The sequence below is a fragment of the Caretta caretta genome, chromosome 1, assembly GCF_965140235.1.
Source record: "Caretta caretta isolate rCarCar2 chromosome 1, rCarCar1.hap1, whole genome shotgun sequence".
In the NCBI taxonomy this organism is placed as follows: domain Eukaryota; kingdom Metazoa; phylum Chordata; order Testudines; family Cheloniidae; genus Caretta; species Caretta caretta.
Genome location: NC_134206.1, coordinates 48,109,901 through 48,136,078, shown reverse-complemented (window position 1 = coordinate 48,136,078; position 26,178 = coordinate 48,109,901). Strand labels below are relative to the sequence as shown.

General features: G+C 44.1%; 1 protein-coding gene across 2 annotated transcripts; it reads right to left on the bottom strand.

Annotated features, from left to right (window-relative positions):
• Positions 1-226: 226 nt before the first annotated feature.
• Positions 227-25,884, bottom strand: TEX26 (testis expressed 26). Of its 2 annotated transcripts, none has more exons than XM_048846905.2 (7): positions 25,660-25,884; positions 9,232-9,316; positions 6,847-7,009; positions 5,126-5,282; positions 3,661-3,837; positions 945-1,106; positions 227-515 (listed from the first exon to the last, which is right to left on the bottom strand). In XM_048846905.2, exons 2-7 carry the CDS (start codon positions 9,303-9,305, stop codon positions 391-393), a joined length of 858 nt encoding a protein of 285 aa, XP_048702862.1. In that variant the 5' UTR covers positions 9,306-9,316; positions 25,660-25,884; the 3' UTR covers positions 227-390. The 2 variants fall into 2 exon arrangements, with proteins under 2 accessions (XP_048702862.1, XP_048702853.1); XM_048846896.2 differs by lacking the exon at positions 25,660-25,884 and adding an exon at positions 13,363-13,826.
• Between the last annotated feature and the right edge of the window lie 294 nt (positions 25,885-26,178).

The following is a 26,178-nucleotide window of genomic DNA, read 5'->3' as shown; positions in this document are numbered from 1 at the left end:
TAATGCTGAATCTTGGGTTTGCGGACTGAATTTGAGGGTGGGAGATATTATTTCATTTACCCCTACAAAACAACAATCATAATTAGAGTATATGATATCTTTGACTGACAATATACTTATAGGATCTTCTGAGCCAGGAATAAATGTTTTGCTGGAATTTACAGTACAGAAATGACAAAACATAAATCCCTTTTAACATTCTATCACTCTCAAAGGCAGCACCCTATTTGATGAGGTAGCAGCACAACAGCCTTTATTACTTTAAAACAGGGTTTTGCAAATGATTCATCCCACACACAGAGAACACACAGACATTATGGGTTACAATTATGCCACTCGTTCAGCCCCAGCTGGATTTTGGAGGCCCTTCTTCTTTTGGGTTGTTGGGTATCATTTGCATTCAGACGGTCTGTCAGATAGTTTGTCTTCTGGTTTCTTTGAGGGTGAAGTCCTTCTGAACTTCTCACTCTGGCTCCCACAAACTGTGTTAAGAAAGTGCTGAAGAATTGCTCTCTCTGTCAATACAATTAAAAAACAAAAGAGTTAATTTGAATCTCAAGCTGTCAACTGCAATAAATTCCAGGAAAGATGAACATTGGGATAGTCTATTTTATCTAAAGATTTCATTTACAAATTCTGAGTGAGGATACAACAACCATTGCACTTTTAATATACTGTTTTTATAGGAGCACAGACAATTCTCTCCTACATATTCGTGTGTAGGGGAGGAAAAATTCTCTGTTTCCTAGTAATTCCTCCAGTAGGGGCAAGGGGCTCAGGGTTCACCCCCCCTGCAGGACAGAGAAAGATGGTTTTTTTTACCTTTCCAACAAGTGTGAATAGTGCAGTGTTCAGAAAGTTTTGCAACTTGTGTTTCATCAGTGACTGCGTGCATGATAATTTACACAGGATGGATTAAATTGTTTCTTAGTATGGTACCCTACCTTGCTTTGGAGCTCTTTCAATGTACTTATTAACTTGTTCTGGATCCAGAGAATTTAAAATTGATAAGATATTGAAATATTCTTTCCCAAAATCTCTTTGGTATGTGGTCATCTGTTTAATGTTTTCTTGGTTCTGGATGTGAGAAAATGTCACGGTAGGAACTGTAAAGGTAAACCAGGTAGGAACATTTGAGTGAAACCAAGCATAACCCTATAATCCTCCCCTTCATCTTTCCCCTCTCCTTCCTTGTATTGTAGTCTCCTCTGTTCTTCTCATTTTAATTGAGGCCCTTTTCCTTCAATAGAATCAGTCCCTTCATATCTTAGTGCAGAATTAGCACCTTAAGAGTACATCTAAGTGCCTTAAGGAAAGGGAAGCCTTATCTGTATTGTAAAGCACCATTAATATCTATGATACTATATAAATAATAAATAATAATAATGCTCTGTGTAGTTAGCTTTGGATAGTGTTTGTTTGGAATCCAGTCTATACCCAGTTTTAGCTACCAGGTGTTAGGCCTGAGACCTGATCAACTCCCCTCCCCTTCCCCATATTGAACCAGCCTTGGGTGAAAGTCAGGGAGTTCACCACTAACATTGAAAAAAGGAATGTTCTGCGGCTGATAAAGCACCCCCACCTCAGGAATGTCCCTAACTAGAGCTAGAACCAAGGTTGTAAAGATGCTGGGAAGTTAGGGAGGATCCAGAAAGAGACTCAACAAATGGTAAAATAAGCTTTGACCAGCGTTTTATGCTGACCATCTGGACAACCAGAGAAGGTCACAACTAAGTTACAATTTGGGCATGAAAGATAAAATGTAAAAAATTTGGGCAGGAAGGAGAACACATAGGTGCGAGTGTGTAATTGGTTAAAAATTTTGTTATTTAGGAATGTGGGATAATGTGATAGGTGTAGTAAATTTGAAGGAGGTAGCTAGTTTTACCTATATAATGTAAATGAAAAACAATGCTCTTTGGGAAGCATTTCCGGATTGCAGTGCAACATCACGCTGCTAGAACTCTGACCCCTCTGCATGACCATGACGTGCAGAGGCATCACTGGGAACCCCCAGATGAATGAATCCTGACTGGCCATCAGGTGAAATTTGTCTGTATATTGGGAGTGGTGAGCATAAAAGATTTGCTTGGTATTATCTGTGTGTTGCTAATAAATAGTTGTTTAGAGCACAACTGTGTAAAGGCTCTTTCACTGGGAAAAGGTTCCGCAGAACCGTAGAGCCCTGAGGGAAAGGGCAGGTACTTAAATTGACCAGATTTCTTCCTGAGCCCTGTGGGTAAGGATAGGTGCCTTAAACCCTGAGCCCTCGGAAGGGAAAGGGTGGGGGTGCCTAAATGGATTGGGTCATGCCTTGAGCCCTCGGAAGGGTATAGGCGGAGTGCCTTAAATTGAGCAGGTAACACAGTATTTTGAATTTTCTCTCAGTCAGGCTTCAGCTTGGCTATGGTACTGAGACATACACATCCTTCTGGACTTCTCTGCAGTATTTCATACCTCTGATTAACAAATATTCCTGTGCCACCTCCAGGAAGCTCCAAGAGGGATCTGAAATGCCTTAAACTGCCTCAGGTGCATATCTTTAGACCAACCCAACAGAGTCATTATGGGTAAGTATACCTCCCGCTCTAAATCCCTCAATCTGTGGGGTTCCCTTAGGATCAGTCTCTCCTCATATTATTTCAGCACCAATAGGAAGCCAATGAGAGAGATGGTGAGACAACACAGGCTGAAATGCCAGCAGTACACAGATGGCACCTGTAGTAGGAAGGAGGACTAAGGCATGAACTGGTACTCAAGAGACCGAAGGTCAGTTCCTGGCTCAGTTACAGACTTCTTGTGTAACTTTGTTCAAATCACTTAATCTACCCTGTGCCTCCATTTCCCATCTGTAAAATGGGGGAAAATGCTTCCCTATTTAACAGGAGTGTTGTGAGGATAAAACCCATTAATGAGTGAAAGGTGATTAGATACAATGATTAAGGTCATATAAGAACCTAGATAGACACCTAGCTCTATATCTTCTTTAAACAGCACCATCTTCCAGCTTTCTCAACGGCTTGTTGAAAAATCAGCACTTAGCTGAACAGCAGCTCCACAGGGTGGCAAAGGCTGCTTGGAAGATGCACGAAATCAAGTGTATTTCCCAATGGGCTGGCCCTGACCGTTCCTGGGTTGGCTTTGACCGATTTGTATGTGGCACTGGCAAGCTCTGAACCTCTCCCCCAGTGGATGAGGAATTGCATCACTGTGCCCTCACTCCCAGCAGACTTTCCAATGCTAGGGGTCATTTTCCCAACCTGACATGTCTGTGCATGTCAAATATTGGTGAACAAGAGTTCTTGTGGTGGGATTTACAAGAGCACTCAGCTCCCTTTGACTTCAATAGGAGCAGAGATAAGCAAATGAAAAGCACATTTGCACCTCTATGTGTAAAATTACTCCATGGTGCAAAGCCATGCTGGACTTTCATAAAGAAACAGGCTCATTTTCTCCTGTCACAGGAAAACTTCGGACATCACTAATCAGTTACGTAAGTAGAAGTGACCAGAGACTACCGAAGAACTAATTTAATAGTTGACAGGATTTCAAAAGAATCTGATTCCTCAGAGGAATACCATGTGAAGAGCTGAAGCCATGGTTTTCATCAGTTCACAATATTTTACTTATTTAAGGTTTTAAAAACAAATATATTCTTACCAACTCCTTTTGCTGGAATATGCCGGTTTGCATTACATCCATATTTCCAGGAAAAGTCCATGAAGTCATGGATGTGGGCTGGGGCCTGGTAATGATGCCTAAACTCAGTTGCTGGAGGATGTGGGATTCTTTTTTTCCAGTCAGGAGGCACAGGAATAGTATCTTTAATTTGTAAACCTGGAGAAGTTAAAAAATAGTGTCAGTTTTATGGTCCAATAAAATATCTTCTTCTCAATGAAACAGGAGATGTGTGTGTGTGTGCGTCTCAGAAGTAAACAACAGGAAGCTAACCAGTAGGGCCAGTCAAAATTTTTCTGTCAAATCTTTTTCTTTTTTTTTTTTAAATAGAAAATTGGGCTTTCAACTAAATGAAAAGGATCTGCTTCCATGGAAAATTACAAGTTATTATTGACAAACTGAATGCTCAAGAACTTAAAAAAAATTTGGTTCCCGATCAAAAACCTGCGTGTTTTGAGTCTAAAATGCCACCATAGTACCTCATGGGGTTGTGGTTTGCGTGCCACGTGCTCCCATTCTCCTCTTGGACCAGGCTACCCAGCAGGACCACATCTCCCATGATGCATGCCCTACCCTCAGCAAAAGGGGAGACCACGCTGCGCTATGAGAGGTGTAGTTCAATCAGGGAGCCTGGCCTATAGAGGAGAACAGGAGCATGAAGCACCAAAACTACAACTCCCAAGAGGCACCAAGGCAGCATTTCTTTTTGGTTGAAATTTTCTATATGAAAAAAACCCCTCATCTTCTGACCTGCTCTACTAATCAGTCATATTGGCACCTCACTACAGATGGAAAGAGTTGAAAGGCTGGATGTGTGGTGAGGGAGATAAGATTACAATAGACCGGCACTAAATTTCTGAGTCAACAGGTGCTTTACTTCCAAGCTGTGTTAGGACCTTGCCCAAAGTCCATTCAGGTGAATGGAAGCCTTTCCATTTATTTCAGTGGGCACCACAGAAAGAGAGATTGTCAAGGGGACAATGAGGAAGCACTGAACAATGGAACCAGGGATGAAGCTTCAGTTAGTTGTCTTCGATAAAGTAGTAACAGCCTTGTACTTTTGGCCATAACCTACTGGGATACTGGGAGGCTTATAGGGACCCTTATCTACAAGGATAAATGCCAGAAGCATGTGACTAGGTGAGGGAAAAGGGAGGAGATGGAAAGAAAGGGGTTAGTTGGGTTCCTGGTGGGGCCCTGACCCTACCATCCGTCTGCCCCAGCTGCAATAGGGAGAACATACATGTTGCATGCACCCTGTGGCCCACACTTCCTTTATGCTCCCAGAGAAACAGAGTCTGCCTGAGACACAGTGCCTCCAAGACCCCTGCTGGGGCAATGTGCCTCTGCTCTGTCCTCGACATTACCACAGCACTGTGCCTCAGAGTGTCTTAATGGACCCTTAATGGACCATTTTAAAAGAAGAGAGAGAAATCATTGACCTTACCCTGTGGTAATCCTAAATAATCTCCATTATAGGTAGAGTTGAACTGTGCTCTGATTGCTTCCCTGATCTCTTGTTTAGAAATAGGCTGTGTCCAGCGTGAAAGGCTGTTGGAGGGCTGCGGTTTTTCTTCTCGAGGCATCTTCCAAATCATGAAACTCTAATAACACAAAGAGTGGGATTTTGTAGATCTGCAGGTCTACAATCAGAGCATCACATGTACAGTAAATTAGATTGTATTCAGCCAGCTCCCACAGAGTAAGATATAATTTGAAGTTCAGTAATAATAATGCCTGTTTCTTATATAGCACTTTTCATCAGTAGATCTTGAAATGATTCATAATCTTTAATCTATTTCTCCTCCTGCAAACACCCCTATTAGGGGTTATTCCCATTCTACAGATGGGAAACTGAGGAACAGAAAGGCTAAGTGATTTGCCCAAGGTTACACAGGAAGTCCATGGCAGAGCAGGAAATTGAACCACATCCTAGGCCAATGCCATAGTCACTGGACCAGCCTTTCTCTTTTGTTGTATATTAATCACAATAATTCTACTATATGAGGAGTTTCAAGTAGTATTCATAGTAAGCACCAGTTATATGCTACCAGTTTTGAAAAGGGACGTATCAACTTGAAAACTAGTCAGCCAATTACAAAATAAAAATGAATTTACAATAGTTTCAGGTACTTCTTCTTCTCCCAAAACCCCTAACCAATTTTTGTGGGCTTATAATCATATTTTCCTATTTTTAGAATGCTTCTCTCTCCCTAGTTGCTGTGTAAGAGAGACACAAAAACAGCAGAGGAAACTAACAAAAAAGAGGAAACAGTGAAATTGACTATAAGCTAAGAGCCTGATCCAAAATGCTGTCAAATGCCTAATGTAAACAAGCTGAAAATGGAGAAAAAGAGCCCCTGGCTCTTAACACAAAAGCAGGGATGTTAACCTCAGGCCAAATTCCAGTCTGGCTAATAATTACATTCTGCTCCTCAAATACTCAGCAGCTGAATACTTTGCCCCTTCCTGTCATAAACATTGGGTAATAGCACTGTGCACTGCTGTATATCACAGGTGGATGAAGTGATTAGTGTGGGTATGTGCTTATGGTCTGTAAAATGCTTTGGGATCCTTTGAGATGGGCAGTATTTAAATATGAGTCTTTATTTTTCTTTTCAGACCATTGTGGAAATGGTCTGAAAAAGAGGATGGAAATGATGAAAAGATGTAAATGCTAAGGGCTGAATATTCTGGACATACATGAGGAAATGGAGACCACCTACAGAAGATGGTGATACACAGAAGAGTTTACTGAATGGAAGGAATACTATGGTTAGTCTGCTATGGAGTGGCTGCAGCCCAAAACGGAGCAGAGACTGCACATTTCAGAATGGGAATATTCGTGCATCACCATAGAAGAGCCACCAAACCTCCCAAATAATATCTGCCCAAGATAGTACTTAAAGAAGAGACCTGACACTGTTCTTTTACACTGTAAACATATTAGTGAATGATGTTGTTTTCTTCAACTACCAGATCCCAGAGTCAGAATAATACCCACCTCTTCAAAGTTTCTTGTTGCTAAGTGCTTCTACTGGCACCCCATACAGTGGTGTGCTCCAAAACTACAGCGCCATAAACTTTGTAACAGAAACAAATATTAAGCCCTACCACAGTACCTTTCCAGCAACCATAAATGAGGGAGAATGCTATAGCATTCCTTACTTGACTGGGATGAGGATTGTTTCTCCTTGTTCCTGATGATGAGCCAGTCATTATAGGTTCTGCCTTGGAATATGGTTTCCAACAGAACTCTTCTCTGTAAGTATTAAAGCCAATAGGATCACTAAGTTGGTGTGGATTCACATGTCCTTTTGCTGTTCTGGGACTATAAGAAATAAATTAGAAATTGCAGTTAGAAATAGGGACACAAAGTTTAAAAGCACATCTATCATTTACCACCTGTAATACTGCAAATATTGTGGTAAATGTCAGGTTTCAGAGTAGCAGCCGTGTTAGTCTGTATCCACAAAAAGAAAACAAGTACTTGTGGCACCTTAGAGACTAACCAATTTATTTGAGCATAAGCTTTCGTGAGCTACAGCTCACTTCATTGGATGCATGCAGTGGAAAATACAGTAGGGGGATTTTATATACACAGAGAACATGAAACAATGGGTGTTACCATACACACTGTAACGAGAGTGATCAGGTAAGGTGAGCTATTACCAGCAGGAGAGGAAAAAAAATCTTTTGTAATGATAATCAAGGTGGGCCATTTCCAGCAGTTGACAAGACCATGTGAGGAACAGTTGGTGGAATAAACATGGGGAAACAGTTTTACTTTGTGTAATGACACATCCACTCCCAGTCTTTATTCAAGCCTAAGTTAATGGTGTCCACTTTGCAAATTAATTCCAATTCAGCAGTCTTTCATTGGAGTCTGTTTTTGAAGTTTTTTTGTTGTAATATTGTCACTTTTAGGTCTGTAGTCGAGTGACCAGAGAGATTGAAGTGTTCTCCAACTGGTTTTTGAATGTTATAATTCTTGACATCTGATTTGTGTCCATTTATTCTTTTACATAGAGACTGTCTGATTTGGCCAATGTACGTGGCAGAGGGGCATTGCTGGCACATGATGGCATATATCACATTGGTAGATGTGCAGGTGAACGAGCCTCTGATAGTGTGGCTGATGTGACTAGGCCCTGTGATGATGTCCCCGAATAGATATGTGGGCACAGTTGGCAATGGGCTTTGTTGCAAGGATAGGTTCCTGGGTTAGTATTTTTGTTGTGTGGCGTGTGGTTGCTGGTGAGTATTTGCTTCAGGTTGGGGGCTGTCTGTAAGCAAGGATTGGCCTGTCTCCCAAGACCTTTGAGAGTGATAGGTTGTCCTTCAGGATAGGTTGTAGATCCTTGATGATGATGCACTGGAGAAGTTTTAGTTGGGGGCTGAAGGTGATGGCTAGCGGCGTTCTGTTATTTTCTTTGTTGGGCCTGCCCTGTACTAAGTAACTTCTGGGTACTCTTCTGGCTCTGTCAATCTGTTTCTTCATTTCAGCAGGTGGGTATTGTAGTTGTCAGAATGCTTGATAGAGATCTTGTAGGTGTTTGTCTCTGTCTGAGGGGTTGGAGCAAATGCGGTTGTATCATAGAGCTTGGCTGTAGACAATGGATTGTGTGGTGTGGTCTGGATGAAAGTTGGAGGCACGTAGGTAAGTATAGCAGTCAGCAGGTTTCTGGTATAGGGTAGTGTTTATGTGACCATCGCTTATTAGCACTGTTGTGTCCAGGAAGTGGATATCTTGTGTGGACTGGTCCAGGCTGAGGCTGATGGTGGGATGGAAATTGTTGAAATCATGGTGGAATTCCTCAAGAGCTTCTTTTCCATGGGTGCGGATGATGAAGATGTCATCAATGTAGTGCAAGTAGAGTAAGAACATTAGGGGACGAGAGCTAGCTAGTAAAAAAACTTCAAAAACAGACTCCAGCGAGAGACTGATGAATTGGAATTAATTTGCAAACTGGACACCATTAAATTTGGCTTGAATAAAGACTGGGAGTAGATGTGTCATTACACAAAGTAAAACTATTTCCCCACGTTTATTTTTCCCAGCTACTGTTCCTCACACGTTCTTGTCAACTGCTGGAAGTGGCCCAGCTTGATTATCGCTACAAAAGGTTTTTTTTTTCCTCTCCTGCTGGTAATAGCTCACCTTACCTGATCACTCTCGTTACAGTGTGTTTGGTAACAAGCACTGTTTCATGTTCTCTGTGTATATAAAATCCCCCTACTGTATTTTCCACTGCATGCATCCGATGAAGTGAGCTGTAGCTCATGAAAGCTTATGCTCAAATAAATTTGTTCATCTCTAAGGCGCCACAAGTACTCCTTTTCTTTTTGTGGTAAATGTATTTCCTATTATAAGTATTGCAAACACTGGGTAAAGTCACTTACTATCATGCATTAAATCTGTTGTGTTTTTTTTTTGCCAAGTGCTACTGTAACTCAACAGTTACTCATCTGGAAATGAACACAGGTTTTCAATACATCACAAAAACAAAACTAACAGAAGTGTTAGCATTAATCTAACCAATATTGTCTTACCGTACTGCTTCAGTCTCTACTGGTGCTCTATATGGGTATTCATGTTTCATTGTAGTTTCATACGGATCCCACATTATTTTGTCTCCTAAAAACATATTGTACCAGTTATAAATGTGATAAATACACAATGCTGTCTATCTTATCTTTGTGACTATTCAAATAAATCATTCAGATGTAAGAAACTATGGATAAGCAATTTCATAAAGCTATACACACAAAATAACTCAGGACCATTTGTGGCCACAAAGAATTCCCTCTCAGTTGAATCAGCTGGAGTCAACTGCAGCAACTGATGTGCTGTCCTTGCCTTGCCTTTGTATCTGTATGCTATTTCATCTGCCTTTCTAAGCATCATGTTAGTTGGGAATAGTTAATCCAAACAGGGCTGAGTATATGTTGGCAGAAATAGGTAAATTCTTTACTTAGATTGATATTCTTTAGAGCAGGATCCATCTTTTTACACATTTGTAAAATTTGTATTTGCACATCATCTAGCACAGGGGTCGGCAACCTTTCAGAAGTGGTGTGCCGAGTCTTCATTTATTCACTCTAATTTAAGGTTTCGCGTGCCAGTAGTACATTTTAACATTTTTAGAAGGTCTCTTTCTATAAGTCCATAATATATAACTAAACTATTGTTGTATGTAAAGTAAATAAGGTTTTTAAAATGTTTAAGAAACTTCATTTAAAATTCAATTAAAATGCAGAGCCCCCCGGACCGGTGAGCAGGACCCGGGCAGAAAGAGTGCCACTGAAAATCAGCTCGCATGCCACCTTCGGCACCCGTGCCATAGGTTGTCTCCCCCTGCTCTAGTATAATGGTGTTAGGGCCTCTAGCTGCTACCATAAGAAAACAGCATGCTTAAAGTAGGGTCTGGTGACACTGATGGTAAAAAAGCCTGAGCCCTAGCTACAGTACTGCTTCCACTGTTGCTACCATTAGACTGCGCCGGGGAGAATTACAGGCCCCATTTCTGGCATAGTATACATGGCCATGGGAAACAATCAGGAGAAAAGCAGAGGGGTTTGGAGAGGGAAGGCATAAAAATTGAGAACAGTATTAGGAAGAGGGGAGAGCAGAGATTTGAACTAGAGTGTGAATATACAGTTCTATGAGGGTAGTGATATTGACAACATTTTCAAAGAAGAGGGAGACAGATGAGAATGAGGGAAACCAAAAAAGGAGAAGTTGAACAGTTTTGGAAATAATAAAATGTGAATGGATTAGAACTTTCAAGCAATGGTTCTCAAACTGGGGTTGGGACCCCAAAGTGGGTTGTAACCCCATTTTAATGGGGTTGCTAGGGCTGGCATTAGACTTGCTGGGGCCTGGGGCCAAAGCCAGAGCACTATCCCCCAGGGCCGAAGCTGAAGCCCAAGTCCCACTGCCTGGGGCCAAAGCTGAAGCCTGAGCCCCTCTGCCCAGGGCCAAAGCCCAAGGGCTTCAGCCCCTGGGTGGCAGGGCTCTGGCTTTGGCTCCCCTGCCTGGAGTAGTGGGGCTTAGGTTTTGGTCCCCGACCTGGGGTGGCAGGGCTCAGGCAGGCTCAGGCTTTGGTCCCCCGTCCAGAAGTTTTGTGGATCACAGTGGAACCTACAGCTGGGGTTTAGGTGCCTACGTACCATAGGCACCGAATTCCCCTCTTTCCCATGGGCACTCGACCCCCGCTCTGCCCCTGGCCCCACCCCCACTCTTCCATGAACCCTGACCCCACCCCGCCTCTTTCCACCCCTTCTCCAAAGTCCCCGCCCCAACTCTGTCCCCTCCCTGCCAATATTCCAACTCCTTTCCCAAATCCCTGCCCTGGCCCCGCCTCTTCCCCGCCTCCTCCCCTGAGTGTACGTTCCTGCTCTTCCTCCTCTTGGAGCGTGCTAACACTGCCAAACAGCTGTTTGGCGGCAGCCAGGCGGGAAACGCTGGGAGGTAGGAGGAAGAGCGGGGACGCAGTGTGCTTGGGGGGAGGTGGGGCGAGGGGGAGGGGGAGCTTGGGTGCCGGTGGGTGCAGAGCACCCACTAATTTTTCCCCATGGGTGCTTCAGCCCCGGATCACCCACAAAGTCAGCGCCTATGCTAAGTACCATTGTGGATCTGGGTCTTAGATTACTCATATACATAAAGTTAAGCATGTGTAAAGGTGTAAAGGTTTTTGTGGGATTTGGGGTAATAGTCACTTGCTATTTCTGTGCAGAAACCCTAACCAAACTCAGCATTCCATACCTCAAAGGAGTTAATTAAGACCACAGCACTGACAAAAAATAATTTAAACAAGTGAATATGTGGAAGTTCACTTCTATGGAAAGTAAGTTGTAAACACTAAACAAAACTAATTCTAAAGTGACAGGGCCTTGCAGTGTTCGGTTTGTGTTACAAGATCACCCTATTTTGTATCTGCTCCTTTGATGACACTTGTAGAACTTGATGTGACAATAGAGAATTCTGAATTTGTGGTTAGGGACTGAATTTGTGGTTAGAGACTAAAAGGGGCAGGGCTATTCCTTTTGTAAATGCCATTCATTACAATACATTACATTTCCAAAGCCAGACATTACATTATATTATAGATAATTTAACACTCCCCCTACAAAAAATGCAGCCCGATGAAACTATTCTGTATAAGGGCTTATACCATGCTCATCATCATAGTATCTGAGCACTTTCCAGTAGTGCATTAAGTGATGTGACTAACATTTGCCATGGTTAGTGTAGTGTCTTTGTTTTGGTAGAGTTTTCTTTGTTATGGGAGGATCTATGAATGTGTTGCTATGTGCTTATATTTGAGAAGACAGATAAAAGGCATGTGCTTGGAAGGGAAGGTGATGAGATGCATGATGGACTTTGGTTCCTGGGGGACTTTGAGCTCTTCCAATTGAGGCAGCAGAAAAGTGCTAATCTGCCCTGTGCGGTGTTACTGTAACTATCTTGGTCCAAATATATGAGAAAGATAAGATGGGGGAGGTAACAGCTTTTATTGAACCAGCTTCTGGTGGCACCAGGTTCAAGCTTTTGAGCCACACAGAACTCTTCCTTAGGTCAGCACAGGGAGGAATTGCGTGGAGGGGCCAGCTGCACCAGCACAGATTGCTACCCACAGCCCAGCCCAACTAACCAGGGCGTATTTGCTGATGGCAGCATTTCCATGGGGCTGCCTCACATTCCTTCTGCCTGGCCCTCAGTTCCCCCACCCCACCACCCTGCAACCTACGCTCCTCTGGTTGCCCCACTGCTAAGGTTGCCAACTTTCTATTTGCAGAAAACCAAACACCCTTGCCCTGCCCCCTGCCCTGCCCACACCATCCCCGCTCCCTCTGTCGCTCACTCTTCTCCACCCTTGCTCACTCACTCGTTTTCACTGTGCTGGGTCCAAGGAATTTGGAGTGTGGAAGGGGGCTCAGGGCAGGGGGTTGGGATGCAGGAGGGGGTGTGGGATGCAGGCTCCAGAGGGAGTTTGGATGTGGGAGAGGGCTCAGGGCTGGGGCAGGATGTTGGGGTCCGGAGGGGGTTTGGGCTCTGGGAGGGAGTTTGGGTGTGGGAGGGGGCTCAGGGCTTGGGCACGGGAAGGAGTTTGGGATGTGGGCTCCAGCCGGGTACCGCGTACCTCAGGCGGCTCCCGGAAGCAGCCAGCATATGTGGCTCCTAGGCAGCGGAGGTGCGGCCAGGCGGCTCTGCGTGCTCCCCCCGGCCACGGGCGCCTCCCCCACAGCTTCCATTGGCCACGCTCGCAGCCAATGGGTGCTGTGGAGGAGGCGCTCGGGGCAGGGGCAGCATGTGGAGCCCCCTGGCCGGCCCTGTGCCTAGGGGCTGCAGGAACATGCCAGCCGCTTCAGGGCACCTGCCTGCGCCACAACCAAACTTTTAACGGCCTGGTCAGCAGCACTGATCAGAGCTGCCAAGGTCCCTTTTTGCCCGGGGCGTTCTGGCAACCGTACCCAGGGCTCCCACCATAGGACCTTCGGCCCCCTCTGGCCGGCCACGCCCCCTGGCCACGCCCCTTCCCCGTCTCCCTGCTCCCAGCCCCTGCCGGGGACTCTGGCAACCGCCGAGGACCTGGAACAGACGCGTCTTTATTGCTAAGGCGCATGCGCACCTCACTCGCGCCTGGGCTCCGCTCCCAGCGCCCGCGGGGCGGGTCTCACCTGGCGGAGCGGGGGCCGGCGAGCCGGGGCGGGGTCTCCCGCGGGGGTCCTGGGCGGCCGTGGCCCCGTTGATGGGGGGAAGGGCGGGTCTCCGCCGCCCGCCCCGCGGCGCCGTGTGCGGTCGGCAAGAGGCGCTTCCCCCCGGCGGCTCCAGCCCGTTCGGCGGCGGGGGCCGAGGCCCAGAGTCAGCGGGGGCCAGGGGGCGCCGCTCCGTGCCGCGGGCAAGGGCTGGGCCTGCAGGCGGCCGGGCCGCGGGGAGCCGTTGGCGCGGGACGCCGCCCGGTTGCCCCTGGCGCCCGTCTGGTGATTGTGACCGGGGGGCGGGGCGGGGCGGGGCGTCGTGTCCCCCTTGGCGGGCCCGGCTCTAGCCCACAGAGCCCGGCCTGGGGTAGCTACGGCGCGAGCCCCTGGGACGTTTTCCGCTGCCGCCGCCCAGCTGGCGGGGCAGCCTGGCTTTCGCGGGGGGCGGGGAGCCGCGGCCCCTGAGCGGGCTGCTGGGGTGGGAAGGGGCGAGCGGTACCGGGGGAAATGTTCCCACCCACCCGACTCCGCCCCGCCCCGCCCCGCCCTTGCCTCGCGCCGCGCGGGTGCCTGGGCTTCCCTGGCGTGAGCCAAAGCTGGCACCGCAGCTGTAGCAGCCGTTCCCATTTTCACCCTGGCTTGGCAGTAACGCCCCCATAGGTGCCGGCTCTGTGGGTGCTCCAGCAGTCGTGGTAAAAAAATAGGGGGTGCTTAGCACCCACCGGCAGCCAGCTCCCCCCTTCCCCCCTGTCTCCAGCCTGCCAAAATCAGCTGTTCCACTGCCTGCAGGGGGCGCTGGGAGCGAGGAGCCAGGACGGGCCTGAACTGTGCAGGAAGAGGCAGGGCTGGGGGCGGGGCAGGGGTGTGAAGAGGGTTTTTGCATGGGTGGGGGGGTTTGAGCACCCCCGGGGAAGAGGGCACCTGTTAGGTCTACACTTAAGAGCTATAGCAACACTGCTGAAGTGTTTTAAGTGAAGACAGGCCTATGCCAATAGGAGGGTGTCTTCCAGCTGCATAGTTAATCCAGCTCCCCAGAGCAATGCGGAAGCTCTCCCACTGACATAGCACTGTCTCCACCAAGGCTTAGGTCGGTATAACTACATTGCTCAAGGGTGTGGATTTTTTGCACCCCTCAGCAATGTAGTTATACTGATAAATCTAGTGTAGCCCTGGCCTGAATCCCTTACTTCACAGTTTTCAGAGGAACAGCCGTGTTAGTCTGTATTCGCAAAAAGAAAAGGAGTACTTGTGGCACCTTAGAGACTAACCAATTTATTTGAGCATGAGCTTTCGTGAGCTACAGCTCACTTCATCAAGCTGTAGCTCACGAAAGCTCATGCTCAAATAAATTGGTTAGTCTCTAAGGTGCCACAAGTACTCCTTTTCTTTTTACTTCACAGTGTTTCCTTATTGGTTCTGCTTTGTTAATATGTCTGATTAAAGTGGCCTTTTCTGTAAATTCTGTAGGAGATGGGTGCCCTGAACTGTTAAGTTTTTTGTAGGAAAGTTGTGGAAGAAACATAGGAGAAATTACAATAACATCTGCACTGAATGTGTATTACAGCCAAATCTCTTTCAGTAGCTTGAACTTTAAAAGGTCAGCTTATGTGAAGCTATTAACTGATATAGTCTAATGGACTCCATTGTGGAGCAGACTTCAGTTGTTTTACTGCCCCATAAGCTTTACTTGTTACTGCCTGCAGTTGTATTACACAGCAAGTAGTTAAGGAAAATGAAATGGAAATAAAATTGTTATATTTAAAAGGAAATGTGGAAAATGAATTGCTGAATAGCATGCTTATCTACTTGTTCTGATATTGTTCATTGCAGATTTGTTTCTCATTTGTTTAGGTTGACTTGACATATTTAAAAACAAATCAGCAAGATTTGGGGCTGGGGACTTGGGATATTTGCTGGTGTTTCCCTGTGTATAGTTCATAAATGGCTTGCAAAGTATTCATGCAACTTAGCTGGATGTGCCTCTGCATGCTGGTGGCTGAGTGACCATAGCACTGAGACAGGTTTGCTGCTTGTCACTGGCAATATATTGAGATAGTGCAGGCTGGAGATTTAAGGAGATACAGTGTTCTCACAGTTCCAGGTTATACCCCAGGAACCCATCACAGAGTGATAATTTGGAATTGTTTAAGAACACTTTACTAGATGTCCAAAAAATTGCAATCCTACAATCAAGGAAGGTCGGAGCTGATTTTAAAAGAAACTGTTTTAGAGAGGAAGGGAACGCAGTTATTATATATAATAAAAATAAACAAATGGAAGAAGGGGGAAGTTGATAGTAAATAATATAAATCAGAAGCTAGGAATTATAGAAAATTGATAAGGGAAGCAAGGAGATACCTATAACCAGCAGAGTTAAGGACAATAAGGAGTTTGTTCCCAATATATTTTTTAAAAAGAACAACAACAATAGTATTGGTCCATTACTAGATGGAAATGGTAGAATTATCAATAATCAGAGTTTAAATTCAACCAGTGCTGTCCAGAGCAGAGCTCTGGTAAATATTTTCAACCCCCCTAGAGATTTTATAACATGTTGAAGGATGGTGGGGGGGCCCCCATCTGAGAAATAAAAATTTAAGACTCGTCAATGATAATGCATAAAAGATGTATTCAATAAATATTTCTGTTCTGTATTTGGGGGAAAACAAATGATGTCATATCGTGATTAAGCTATTGGACACCAGAGGTTGTACCAAGTAAACTCCTCAAAAGTGGGTGTGCTTGTCCTTGCCTGTTGCTCCAGAACTCTGTAGTAAAAACATTTCACTAGGATAGTGTATGTTGGATGAATTGAATAATAAGACCAAAGTACTGTATAATGGGCTATGTGTATGTGTTAATTCTTGGAAAGAAGTGTTTTGGGAGGATGAAAGTGTTAGCAACCCACCAGTAAACAAATGTAAATATAATGTAAGCACTGATTTAGCTGAGTTCTCTATCAGTCTTGGCATTGAATGGCAGAAAGGTACCAATCATCTGTTAAAAGGTAAAGTAGTAACACAGTTCCTAGAACAAACAAAAGGCAATGTGGGAAACTGAACCATTCATATTATACATGCAAACGGGGACATGTTAAGAATTGCCACTGCAGAAGGACAAATAACAGCTTACCATTGGAATGACATGTTTTCTGGATGGTCTCCCACAACTACTGACATACTATCTGTAATGTTACACCCCCTAATTGTTTTGGTTTTAAATTATATTTGTTTAATTGGGATGTTTGGAGTGTGCTGTAACGAATGTATGCAAAGCTAGAGCTACAGGCCTAAATCACCTCCCAGTATTTTCTATTACGTGGACTAAATAAGAAGTGACACGGGAGATTAATCTTAGTGTCAAAAAGTGGGATATGTAGGAGCAGGGTTTTATATTTGTACTATAAGCATTAATGTATGTCTTGATTTCATCCTGCTAGCCCTCCCCATTTGAATAGCAAAAGGGAATGACCCTCTAAGACTATGAGATTCTATTTTTCCACATGCATTACAATTAGGACCTGTAATAAAGTTTAGTTAATAGACAGGATCTTGTATTGTGTCTCCTTTAATCTAATTAACATAATGTTGAAGGCCTGAGCACAATGTAAACTGTTTTCGACCACAAGATTTAGTGAAGTTTAATTTCTGTCTTCTCTGTGAGAGACTGTGTGAATGAGGAATGCATGCATCAGGAAAAGATAAGGTGTGAAGGCCATTGTTATAGCCAGATGGTCAAGGAAGAAGGAGTGAAAAGACTTAACACCACCAGAAAATCATCAATGCGCATTGATAATGAAGGAAGGGCAGATTGACGACCCTGAGGGGAAGGCCAGCACCCCTAAAGACAATTGATTAAGTCGAAACCAGGACAGGATGACCCTCTCAAAGGTGTTTTGAAATGTTAACGCCAATCAAGGAATAACAAGTCAAAAACTAAGAAGAAAGTCAAAAACTGACACAGCAAAATCCATAGACTTCAACAGAGGAAAAAAAGACCATAAGAACAGGGTGCTTGGCCATAAGACTTTGGGTTTGTGTCACGGAGTCCCTGGGCGATGCTCTGGAACTGCTCCCCATGAAGTCAGTCAGGACTCTGGGGTAGTTGCCTTTCTGTGAGCAGCCTGTCTTCAGGACACACAGCTCACCCGGCTTCCACCTTCCTGGGTCTGACCTCGGAGCATTCAGCATCCTCTGCCTCTCCGTGTGCTTCCCCCAGCGAGTCCGCTCAGGCGGGGCTCCTGGGGAAGCCAGAGGGTCCTGCACCCCAACTTCGCAGTCAGACGTGACTCTCAGCCAGCCAGTAAAACAGAAGGTTTATTAGACGACAGGAACATGGTCTAAAACAGAGCTTGCAGGTGCAGAGAACGGGACCCCTCAGCTGGGTCCATTCTGGGGGGCAGTGAGCCAGACAACCACGTCTGCACTTCACTCCATGTCCCAGCCAGCCCCAAACTGAAAACCCCCTCCAGCCCCTCCTCCTCTGGGCTTTGTTCCTTTCCCGGGCCAGGTGGTCACCTGATTCCTTTGTTCTCCAACCCTTTAGCTCTCACCTTGCAGGGGGGAAGGGCCCAGGCCATCAGTTGCCAGGAAACAGGGTGTCGGCCATTCTCTGTGTCCAGACTCCTGCACACACCTGCCCTCTAGGGCTCTGCAATGATCATACATGCTTACCCCACCCCCTAGATACTTAAGAACTGCCTAGGGGAAACTGAGGCACCCCCACACTATTCAGAGGAAACATTAAGAACAGTCCCACTTCGTCACAGTTTGTCTTGCCACACTCGGATAATGACCAACAGAGCCCTGCTCCTGTCTGCGACTAATCTGGCTGGCCACTAGATTGATCCGGACTCTGGACTGGTAACTATAAACATCAACTGGCAGGACTGTGTGCATGGTCTGTGTGTGTGAGATTGAAAAGCATATGCTAACTGTTGTATTGTGATTAAGCTATTGGACACCAGAGGTTGTACCAAGTAAACTCCTCAAAAGTGGGTGTGCTTGTCCTTGCCTGTTGCTCCAGAACTCTGTAGTAAAAACATTTCACTAGGATAGTGTATGTTGGATGAATTGAATAATAAGACAGTGCCACCGTGCCACAATAAACGTGGCATTTTGCCTTATCCCTCTTATAAGATCCTATTGGTATTATTTTATTTGTGTAACAATATCATGTGATAACACTCTTGGATAACTTGCATCCAAGAGTTTTAAAAGCGTGGATTGAAGAACTGACTGGACTATTAATGTTGATTTTCAATAAATCAATGGCAAATTTCTAGGTGACTGGCAGAAAACTAATATACCAATTTTTTAAAAAGGGTAAATGGGATTACCTGGGTAATTATAAATCAGTTAGTCTGACTTTGATTTTGGGAAAGGTAATGGAGTGGCTAATTTGGGACTTGATTAATAAAGAATTCAAGGAGGGTTACATAATTAATGCCAATTAACATGAGTTTATGGAAAATAGATCCTGTCAAACTAATTGGATTTTTTTTTATATTACATGCTTGGTTTATAAAGGCAATAATGATGTAATAAACATTTGACTTGTTACTGCACAACATTTTGATTAAAACAATGTTATAAAATCAGTATGGCACAAATTAAATAGATTAAAAGATGGCTAACTGATAGGTCTCAATGTATTTGTAAACAGGTAATCACTGAGTGTGTGTGTTTCTAGTGGGGTCCCACAGGGATCAGTTCTTGGCCCTATCCTATTTCATTATTTTATCAATGGACTGGAAGAAAATAGAAAATCACTACTGATATAATTTGCAGATGAGATAAAAATTGGGGGAGGGGGTATATAATGAAGAGGACAGGTCATTGATGCAGAGTGGTCTGGATTGCTTGGTAAGGTGGTCTTAAGTAAACAATATGAATTTTAGTATGGCTGAAACATCCAGGAACAGAGAAAATAGGCCAAACCTAGAGGATGGGGAACTCTATCCTGGGAAGCAATGACTGAGAAAGATTTTGGGGATCATAGTGGATAATCAGCTGAACATAAGCTCCCAGTGCGGCTCAGTGGACAAACAGGCTGATGCGATTCTTGGATGTGTTAACATAGGAAACTCAAGTAGGAGCAGAGAGGTTATTTCACCTCTGTATTTGGCCCTTATGTAGCCATTGCTATAAAACAGTGACCAGATCTGGTGCCCACATTTCAAGAAGGATGTTGATAAATTAGAGAGGGTTTAGAGAAGAGCTGTATGAATGACTAAAGGATTAGAAAACCTACCTTAAAGTGATAAACAGACTCAAGGAGCTCAATCTTAGGGGTGAGTTGATTACAGTCTACAAGTACCTACATGGGGAACAACTATGGGGCTCTTTGGTCTAGCAGAGCCGGGTGTAACACGATCCAATGGCTAGAAGTTGAAGCTAGACAAATTCAGATTGGAAATAAGGTTTACATATGGATAAATAACCACTGGAACAATTGACCAAATGTGTTGGTGGATTGTCTGTCACAGGCAATTTTTAAAGCAAGACTGGGTGTTTTTCTAAAAGAATGCGGTGGGAATTATTTTGGGAAAGTTGTGTGTGTTATACAGGTCAGACTAGAAGATAACACAGCCCTTCTGGCCTTGGAATCTATTAAAAGATCCTTTGCTCTTATTTTCTAGGCATTTGCATTCTCATGCCTATCGTCCTGGCAATCTTTACTACTCACATTCCTACAGCTCAGTATGTGGGAACTAATGGTATTCTGTTCAGGTTCTTATACTAGTTTCATCACCACAGTTTATGAAGGAGCTACTATACAAGAAAAAAAAAGGCAGCTTCTGTTTAGTGTTTCTCTACCAGTTATGGTTTCATAACCCACTACTCTATGCAGTACAATTAAAAATAATATTCTTGCTAATCAGCCTCTCTTGAATAGAAAACACTTTTACACTGTCTACTTTTATGAAAGTGTATGAAAAAATTCACATGAAAATAAAGTTTAAGCAAAGATGGCATTCACGGGGCTGCTGTTGGCAGCAACTTTTCTGATGTATAGTTAAATCTGTGATAAAAGTGGTATGGGAATCTGTCAGATTACAATAATTTCAATTTGGTAGCCGTGTTAGTCTGTATCAGCAAAAAGAATGAGGAGGACTTGTGGCACCTTAGAGATTAACAAATTTATTTGAGCATAAGGTTTCGTGGCTAAAACTACAAAAGTTTTTTTTTTTTCTCCTGCTGATTTTAGCTCACCTTAATTGATTACTCTCGTTATCGTTGGTATGGCAACACCCATTTTTTTATGTTCTGTGTGTGTGTGTGTATGTGTATATGTATATATATATATACACACACACACACACACACACACACTTCCTACTGTATTTTCCACTGCATGCATCCGATAAAGTGGGTTTTAGCCCACGAAAGCTTATGCTCAAATAAATGTTAGTCTCTAAGGTGCCACAAGTACTCCTTGTTCTTTTTTTTTAAATAATTTCAATATTTAAGTAGCATATTTTTATAAACATTTTAATTATCTTTTAAGGTAAAGAGTAATACAGAACCAAGGAACCTACCTTATGATCTCTTACATTGGGCTCCAACAATGCCAATGTCACCAATATTACATGACCAAGGCAGTGGGATCAGAAATGCCATTTTTCAGAAAACTGCACAGAGCAATACAAGTGCAATTTAACACTTAATAATGTGGCTCTGTGAATATGAAGCAGAGGGCTTGTCCTTGGTTGTGTGTATTTTTTCTTAAGTACAGCTCCAGTAAACAACATTTAATTTAGATCTGTTTTAGTGACAGACTAATTACATCATTCCACCACAGGTTTCAGAGTAGCAGCCATGTTAGTCTGTATCCACAAAAAGAAAAGGAGTTCTTGTGGCACCTTAGAGACTAACCAATTTATTTGAGCATAAGCTTTCGTGAGCTACAGCTCACTTCACTGAATGCATGCAGTGGAAAATACAGGAGGGAGATTTTATATACACAGAGAACATGAAACAATGGGTGTTACCATACACACTGTAACGAGAGTGATCAGGTAAGGTGAGCTATTACCAGCAGGAGAGGAAAAAAAAAACCTTTTGTAGCGATAATCAAGCTGGGCCACTTCCAGCAGTTGACAAGAACGTGTGAGGAACAGTAGCTGGGAAAAATAAACGTGGGGAAATAGTTTTACTGTGTGTAATGACACATCCACTCCCAGTCTTTATTCAAGCCAAATTTAATGGTGTCCAGTTTGCAAATTAATTCCAATTCATCAGTCTCTCGCTGGAGTCTGTTTTTGAAGTTTTTTTGTTGTAATATTGAGACTTTTAGGTCTGTAATCGAGTGACCAGAGAGATTGAAGTGTTCTCTGACTGGTTTTTGAATGTTATAATTCTTGCGGTCTAATTTGTGTCCATTTATTCTTTTACGTAGAGAATGTCCAGTTTGGCCAATGTACATGGCAGAGGGGCATTGCTGGCACAAGATGGCATATATCACATTGGTAGATGTGCAGGTGAATGAGCCTCTGATAGTGTGGCTGATGTGATTAGGCCCTATGACGGTGTCCCCTGAATAGATATGTGGACACAGTTGGCAATAGGCTTTGTTGCCAGGATAGGTTCCTGGATTAGTGTTTTTGTTGTGTGGTGTGTGGCTGTTGGTGAGTATTTGCTTCAGGTTGGGGGCTGTCTGTAAGCAAGGACCGGCCTGTCTCCCAAGATCTGTGAGAGTGATGGATCATCTTTCAGGACAGGTTGTAGATCCTTGATGATGCGCTGGAGAGGTTTTAGTTGGGCGCTGAAGGTGATGGCTAGTGGAGTTCTGTTATTTTCTTTGTTGGGCCTGCCCTGTACTAAGTAACTTCTGGGTACTCTTCTGGCTCTGTCAATCTGTTTCTTCACTTCAGCAGGTGGGTATTGTAGTTGTCAGAACGCTTAATAAAGATCTTGTAGGTGGTTGTCTCTGTCTGAGGGGTTGGAGTAAATGCGGTTGTATCGTAGAGCTTGGCTGTAGACAATGGATTGTGTGGTGTGGTCTGGATGAAAGCTGGAGCCATGTAGGTAGGAATAGCCGTCAGTAGGTTTCCAGTATAGGGTGGTGTTTATGTGACCATTGCTTATTAGCACTGTAGTGTCCAGGAAGTGGATCTCTTGTGTGGACTGGTCCAGGCTGAGGTTGATAGTGGGATGGAAATTGTTGAAATCATGGTGGAATTCTTCAAGGGCTTCTTTTCCATGGGTGCGGATGATGAAGATGTCATCAGTGTAGCGCAAGTAGAGTAGGGGCATTAGGGGACGAGAGCCGAGGAAGCGCTGTTCTAAGTCAGCCGTAAAAATGTTGGCATACTGTGGGGCCATGCAGGTACCCATAGGAGTGCCGCTGATTTAAAGGTATACATTATCCCCAAATGTGAAATAGTTATGGGTGAGGACACAGTCACAAAGTTCAGCCACCAGGTTTGCCGTGACATTATCGGGGATACTGTTCCTGATGGCTTGTAGTCCATCTTTGTGTGGAATGTTGATGTAGAGGGCTTCTACATCCATAGTGGCTAGGATGGTGTTTTCAGGAAGATCACCAATGGATTGTAGTTTCCTCAAGAAGTCAGTGGTGTCTTGAAGATATCTGGGAGTGCTGGTAGCATAGGGCCTGAGGAGAGAGTCTACATAGCCAGACAATCCTGCTGTCCGGGTGCCAATGCCTGAGATGATGGGGCGTCCAGGATTTCCAGGTTTATGGATCTTGGGTAGCAGATAGAATACCCCTGGTCGGGGTTCTAGGGGTGTGTCTGTGTGGATTTGCTCTTGTGCTTTTTCAGGGAATTTCTTGAGCAGATGGTGTAGTTTCTTTTGGTAACCCTCAGTTGGATCACAGTGTCTTGCACTCTGGTTCTGGCTCTCTGATTTGCGTATTCCCAGAATTGTTTTTCAATAGCCATACAGTATCCAAATCTCAGTGCTCTGGCTAATGATGATTGTTATTCAGGGTGTGTGGTTTACATAATCACTGAGGGTTTGATCGTGATATTCTTACTCTTGAATACTTTATGCCACTAGTGACCCAGTGCAATTATTGGAACTAGCCAACCAGTAAGGTACTAAGCATTTTTATCTCCTGTAAATGTAAACAAGCTTGTTTGTCTTAGCGATTGGATGAACAAGTAGGACTGAGTGGACTTGCAGGCTCTAAAAAACTTTAGTTTTATTTTTGAATGCAGTTTTATTTGTACATAATTCTACATTTGTAAGTTCAACTTTCAGGATAAAGAGATTGCACTGCAGTGCTTGTCTTAGGGGGCAAAGGCCTATACTTTAAGAATGTAGGTGTATTCTTACCACTTAGCTAGTTATAGAGGTATAAAAGAAAGAATTAGAATCACAGTCTGCCTGTTTATAGGGCCTTTTCTTACTGTGATAGTCTGAGGCCCTGTTCTTAAGCTAAGGCCTTTGGCTAAGCAGTGAGAGCAGCCATAAACTGAGAAGCGTACGGTCACATCCTCACATTCCAAACTAGTCATAATAGTTTTACACAAGGTGTAGCTGCCTCCCCCATGCACCCCCACCAAAGCAACAGTCCGATCCCCCAAAGGCACCCCAAGGCTCAGTGTTCCCCTCATTACTCCCCTTTTCCTTTTCTTTTTCCCATGCGCGCGCACACAATTTTCTTTTGCCTAACATCCCTTGCACTGCGATTACTTTTACACACCTGTACCCCTATTACACTCCCATCTCGTACAACCAGAGAGAGGCAGGGGCAGCCAAGTTAAGTTCCAATAGAAACCCCTTACATTCCTTTAGTGATTTTGATTACATTACCCAACAGTTAAATAATTTTGATCCGATTATTTCTCGGTCTGCTGCCAGCAGCAGTCCCTTATAGACCATTTCTGTGGGAAAAGGGCCCATTTTCCCTCAGAATAGCTGTAAAGGCTTCTGGGGACAAAAACATAGTGGTGGTAGTAACCACTCTATCTGACCCCCTTGCATAATTTAATTATCAAGCTTCCATCCAATGTGACTGCACAGAGTTGCACATACAGTTACATTTATATAACTGGGTTTTATTATTAAACCAAAAGCTTCCTTTTTGTAACACCACAACTGTTACCTTTTACCATTTCCATAACTTCCAAATGTTTACTTTCCTCCAAACTCTGTATTATTAATTTCTGCAAAAGCTATTTGTAACTTTTCACTTACTTCTTTAAATCACTTACTCCTACATTTAGTTCTTTAAGGTAGTGCAGTTTGTCTGTAACAACTTAGCCACCAAGTACAATTATTGCCACACAGCTGTCTTAACCTGTGCTGTCTTTACCTTGAGACTCTTCAAAAAGGCAGTAAAACATTTGTCTTCATGGTTGCCCATGGATCTTTTACTCCAAAAACTTCCAGTGGAATACGGAAGATCTCCATCATACTTTGTCCAAAATAACCATAACATTTCACATAAGTATCCAAAGTACCCTCCATTAAAACTTCAGAAAAACAAAAGTGTGGAAAGGCAGGGGGAGAGGAGGGGGAAAGAGGTAGAAAGAAACCAATTAAGCCTGTTAGGTCAGTTTAACATACAGGCTACCTGCAGCAAATTAAGTAAACTGAGAAAAAGAAAAGAAGAAAAGGATATAGTTAGCTCTGAACCAAGAGTAGGCTCTCTGGGTTGAAACAGTTGGGAACCCTGACCCCCAGGCCCCAGATTTTCATCCTGGCTCTGAGAGAAGAGTGCGGGTTGTTACCGGCTCCTGCAAACCCTGCCATTTTCACTTTGAAACCTTCCTCCCTGCCTCCCCTAGGACCAAGTCCCAGCTCCGATCTCTAAAGGTAGTCTGTTAACTCTGCTTTTGACTCTAAATTCTGTTGTGCCAAATCACCCCTAACTAATTTACACCCCTTCAGCAGCCCTTGCTGAAGCAGCACCAAACTTGAAAGATTACTGGCAGTTTCCCCATAATACTGCCCATACTTCAAACCTCTCACAAGTGGACTGAAGTGCCTCCTTTCCCTGGAAGGCATTCAGTCCCAATGGGCAGGGACCTTCTTCCACTACCCATATACCAAAGGAGGGTGGGCTCCTCAGCCACCCCCCATCACTCTGGGTCTCCTAACACTGCCTCCATTTCCTTTTTAATCTCATCCCAGGTTGCCCCCTGCACCTGGTTTGGGCCCTGGTTCTTCCTTATCCATTTATCCAAAAAATCCTTTACCCTGGCTTGCCAGAACCCACAACTACCACCACAAGAGTTTGCTATACACCCTCCAAGCAGCTGTGCGGACTGTTGGGGAGGGGGACTTAGAGGCTGCCACTCACCTATCTGATGGGATGCAGCCGAGTCATGGCACCACGATGTTAGGGGGCTTATTTCTTCACCTGCTTACTTCCCTGGTCCTTCTCGCATGAACAGAAAGCAACAATACCCAAAGTCCAAAGGTGCAAACAATTCAATGTTTAAGGGGGGGTGAACTTCCAGCAAGCAATAATTTCAATTTTCTTTCTTAAAGTCCCTCTTCCCAGCTGACAACACAGAGCCTTGTCTGTGTCCCTGTTCCCATTCCCCTCCCCTTAGCAAAACATGATTCCAATTTCCCCACCCCCATTACTTCCTGATTGACTGAAGACTATATAGTAAAACTTGAGTTCTGCTTAGCTATACATTAACCAATTATTTTACTGAAATTTAACTAACCAATCCGCACATATTGTAACATGATTATCTAACCAATTATATCCCACCACCTTAATTAGTTTGCACCCAGCAAAATTAATTATACAGCAAACAAAAACAATCACAAAACCAGGCAGAAATTATGCAAATAAACAATAACAAAG

Excerpts from the sequence above, each read along its gene's own strand:
- TEX26 (XM_048846905.2), bottom strand. The coding sequence starts at position 9,305 with ATGTGGGATCCGTATGAAACTACAATGAAACATGAATACCCATATAGA. Across the intron at positions 3,838-5,125 it reads TTATTTAGGATTACCACAGG|GTTTACAAATTAAAGATACT; the intron begins GTAAGGTCAATG and ends TAACTTCTCCAG. Across the intron at positions 1,107-3,660 it reads TATTCCAGCAAAAGGAGTTG|TTCCTACCGTGACATTTTCT; the intron begins GTAAGAATATAT and ends TTACCTTTACAG.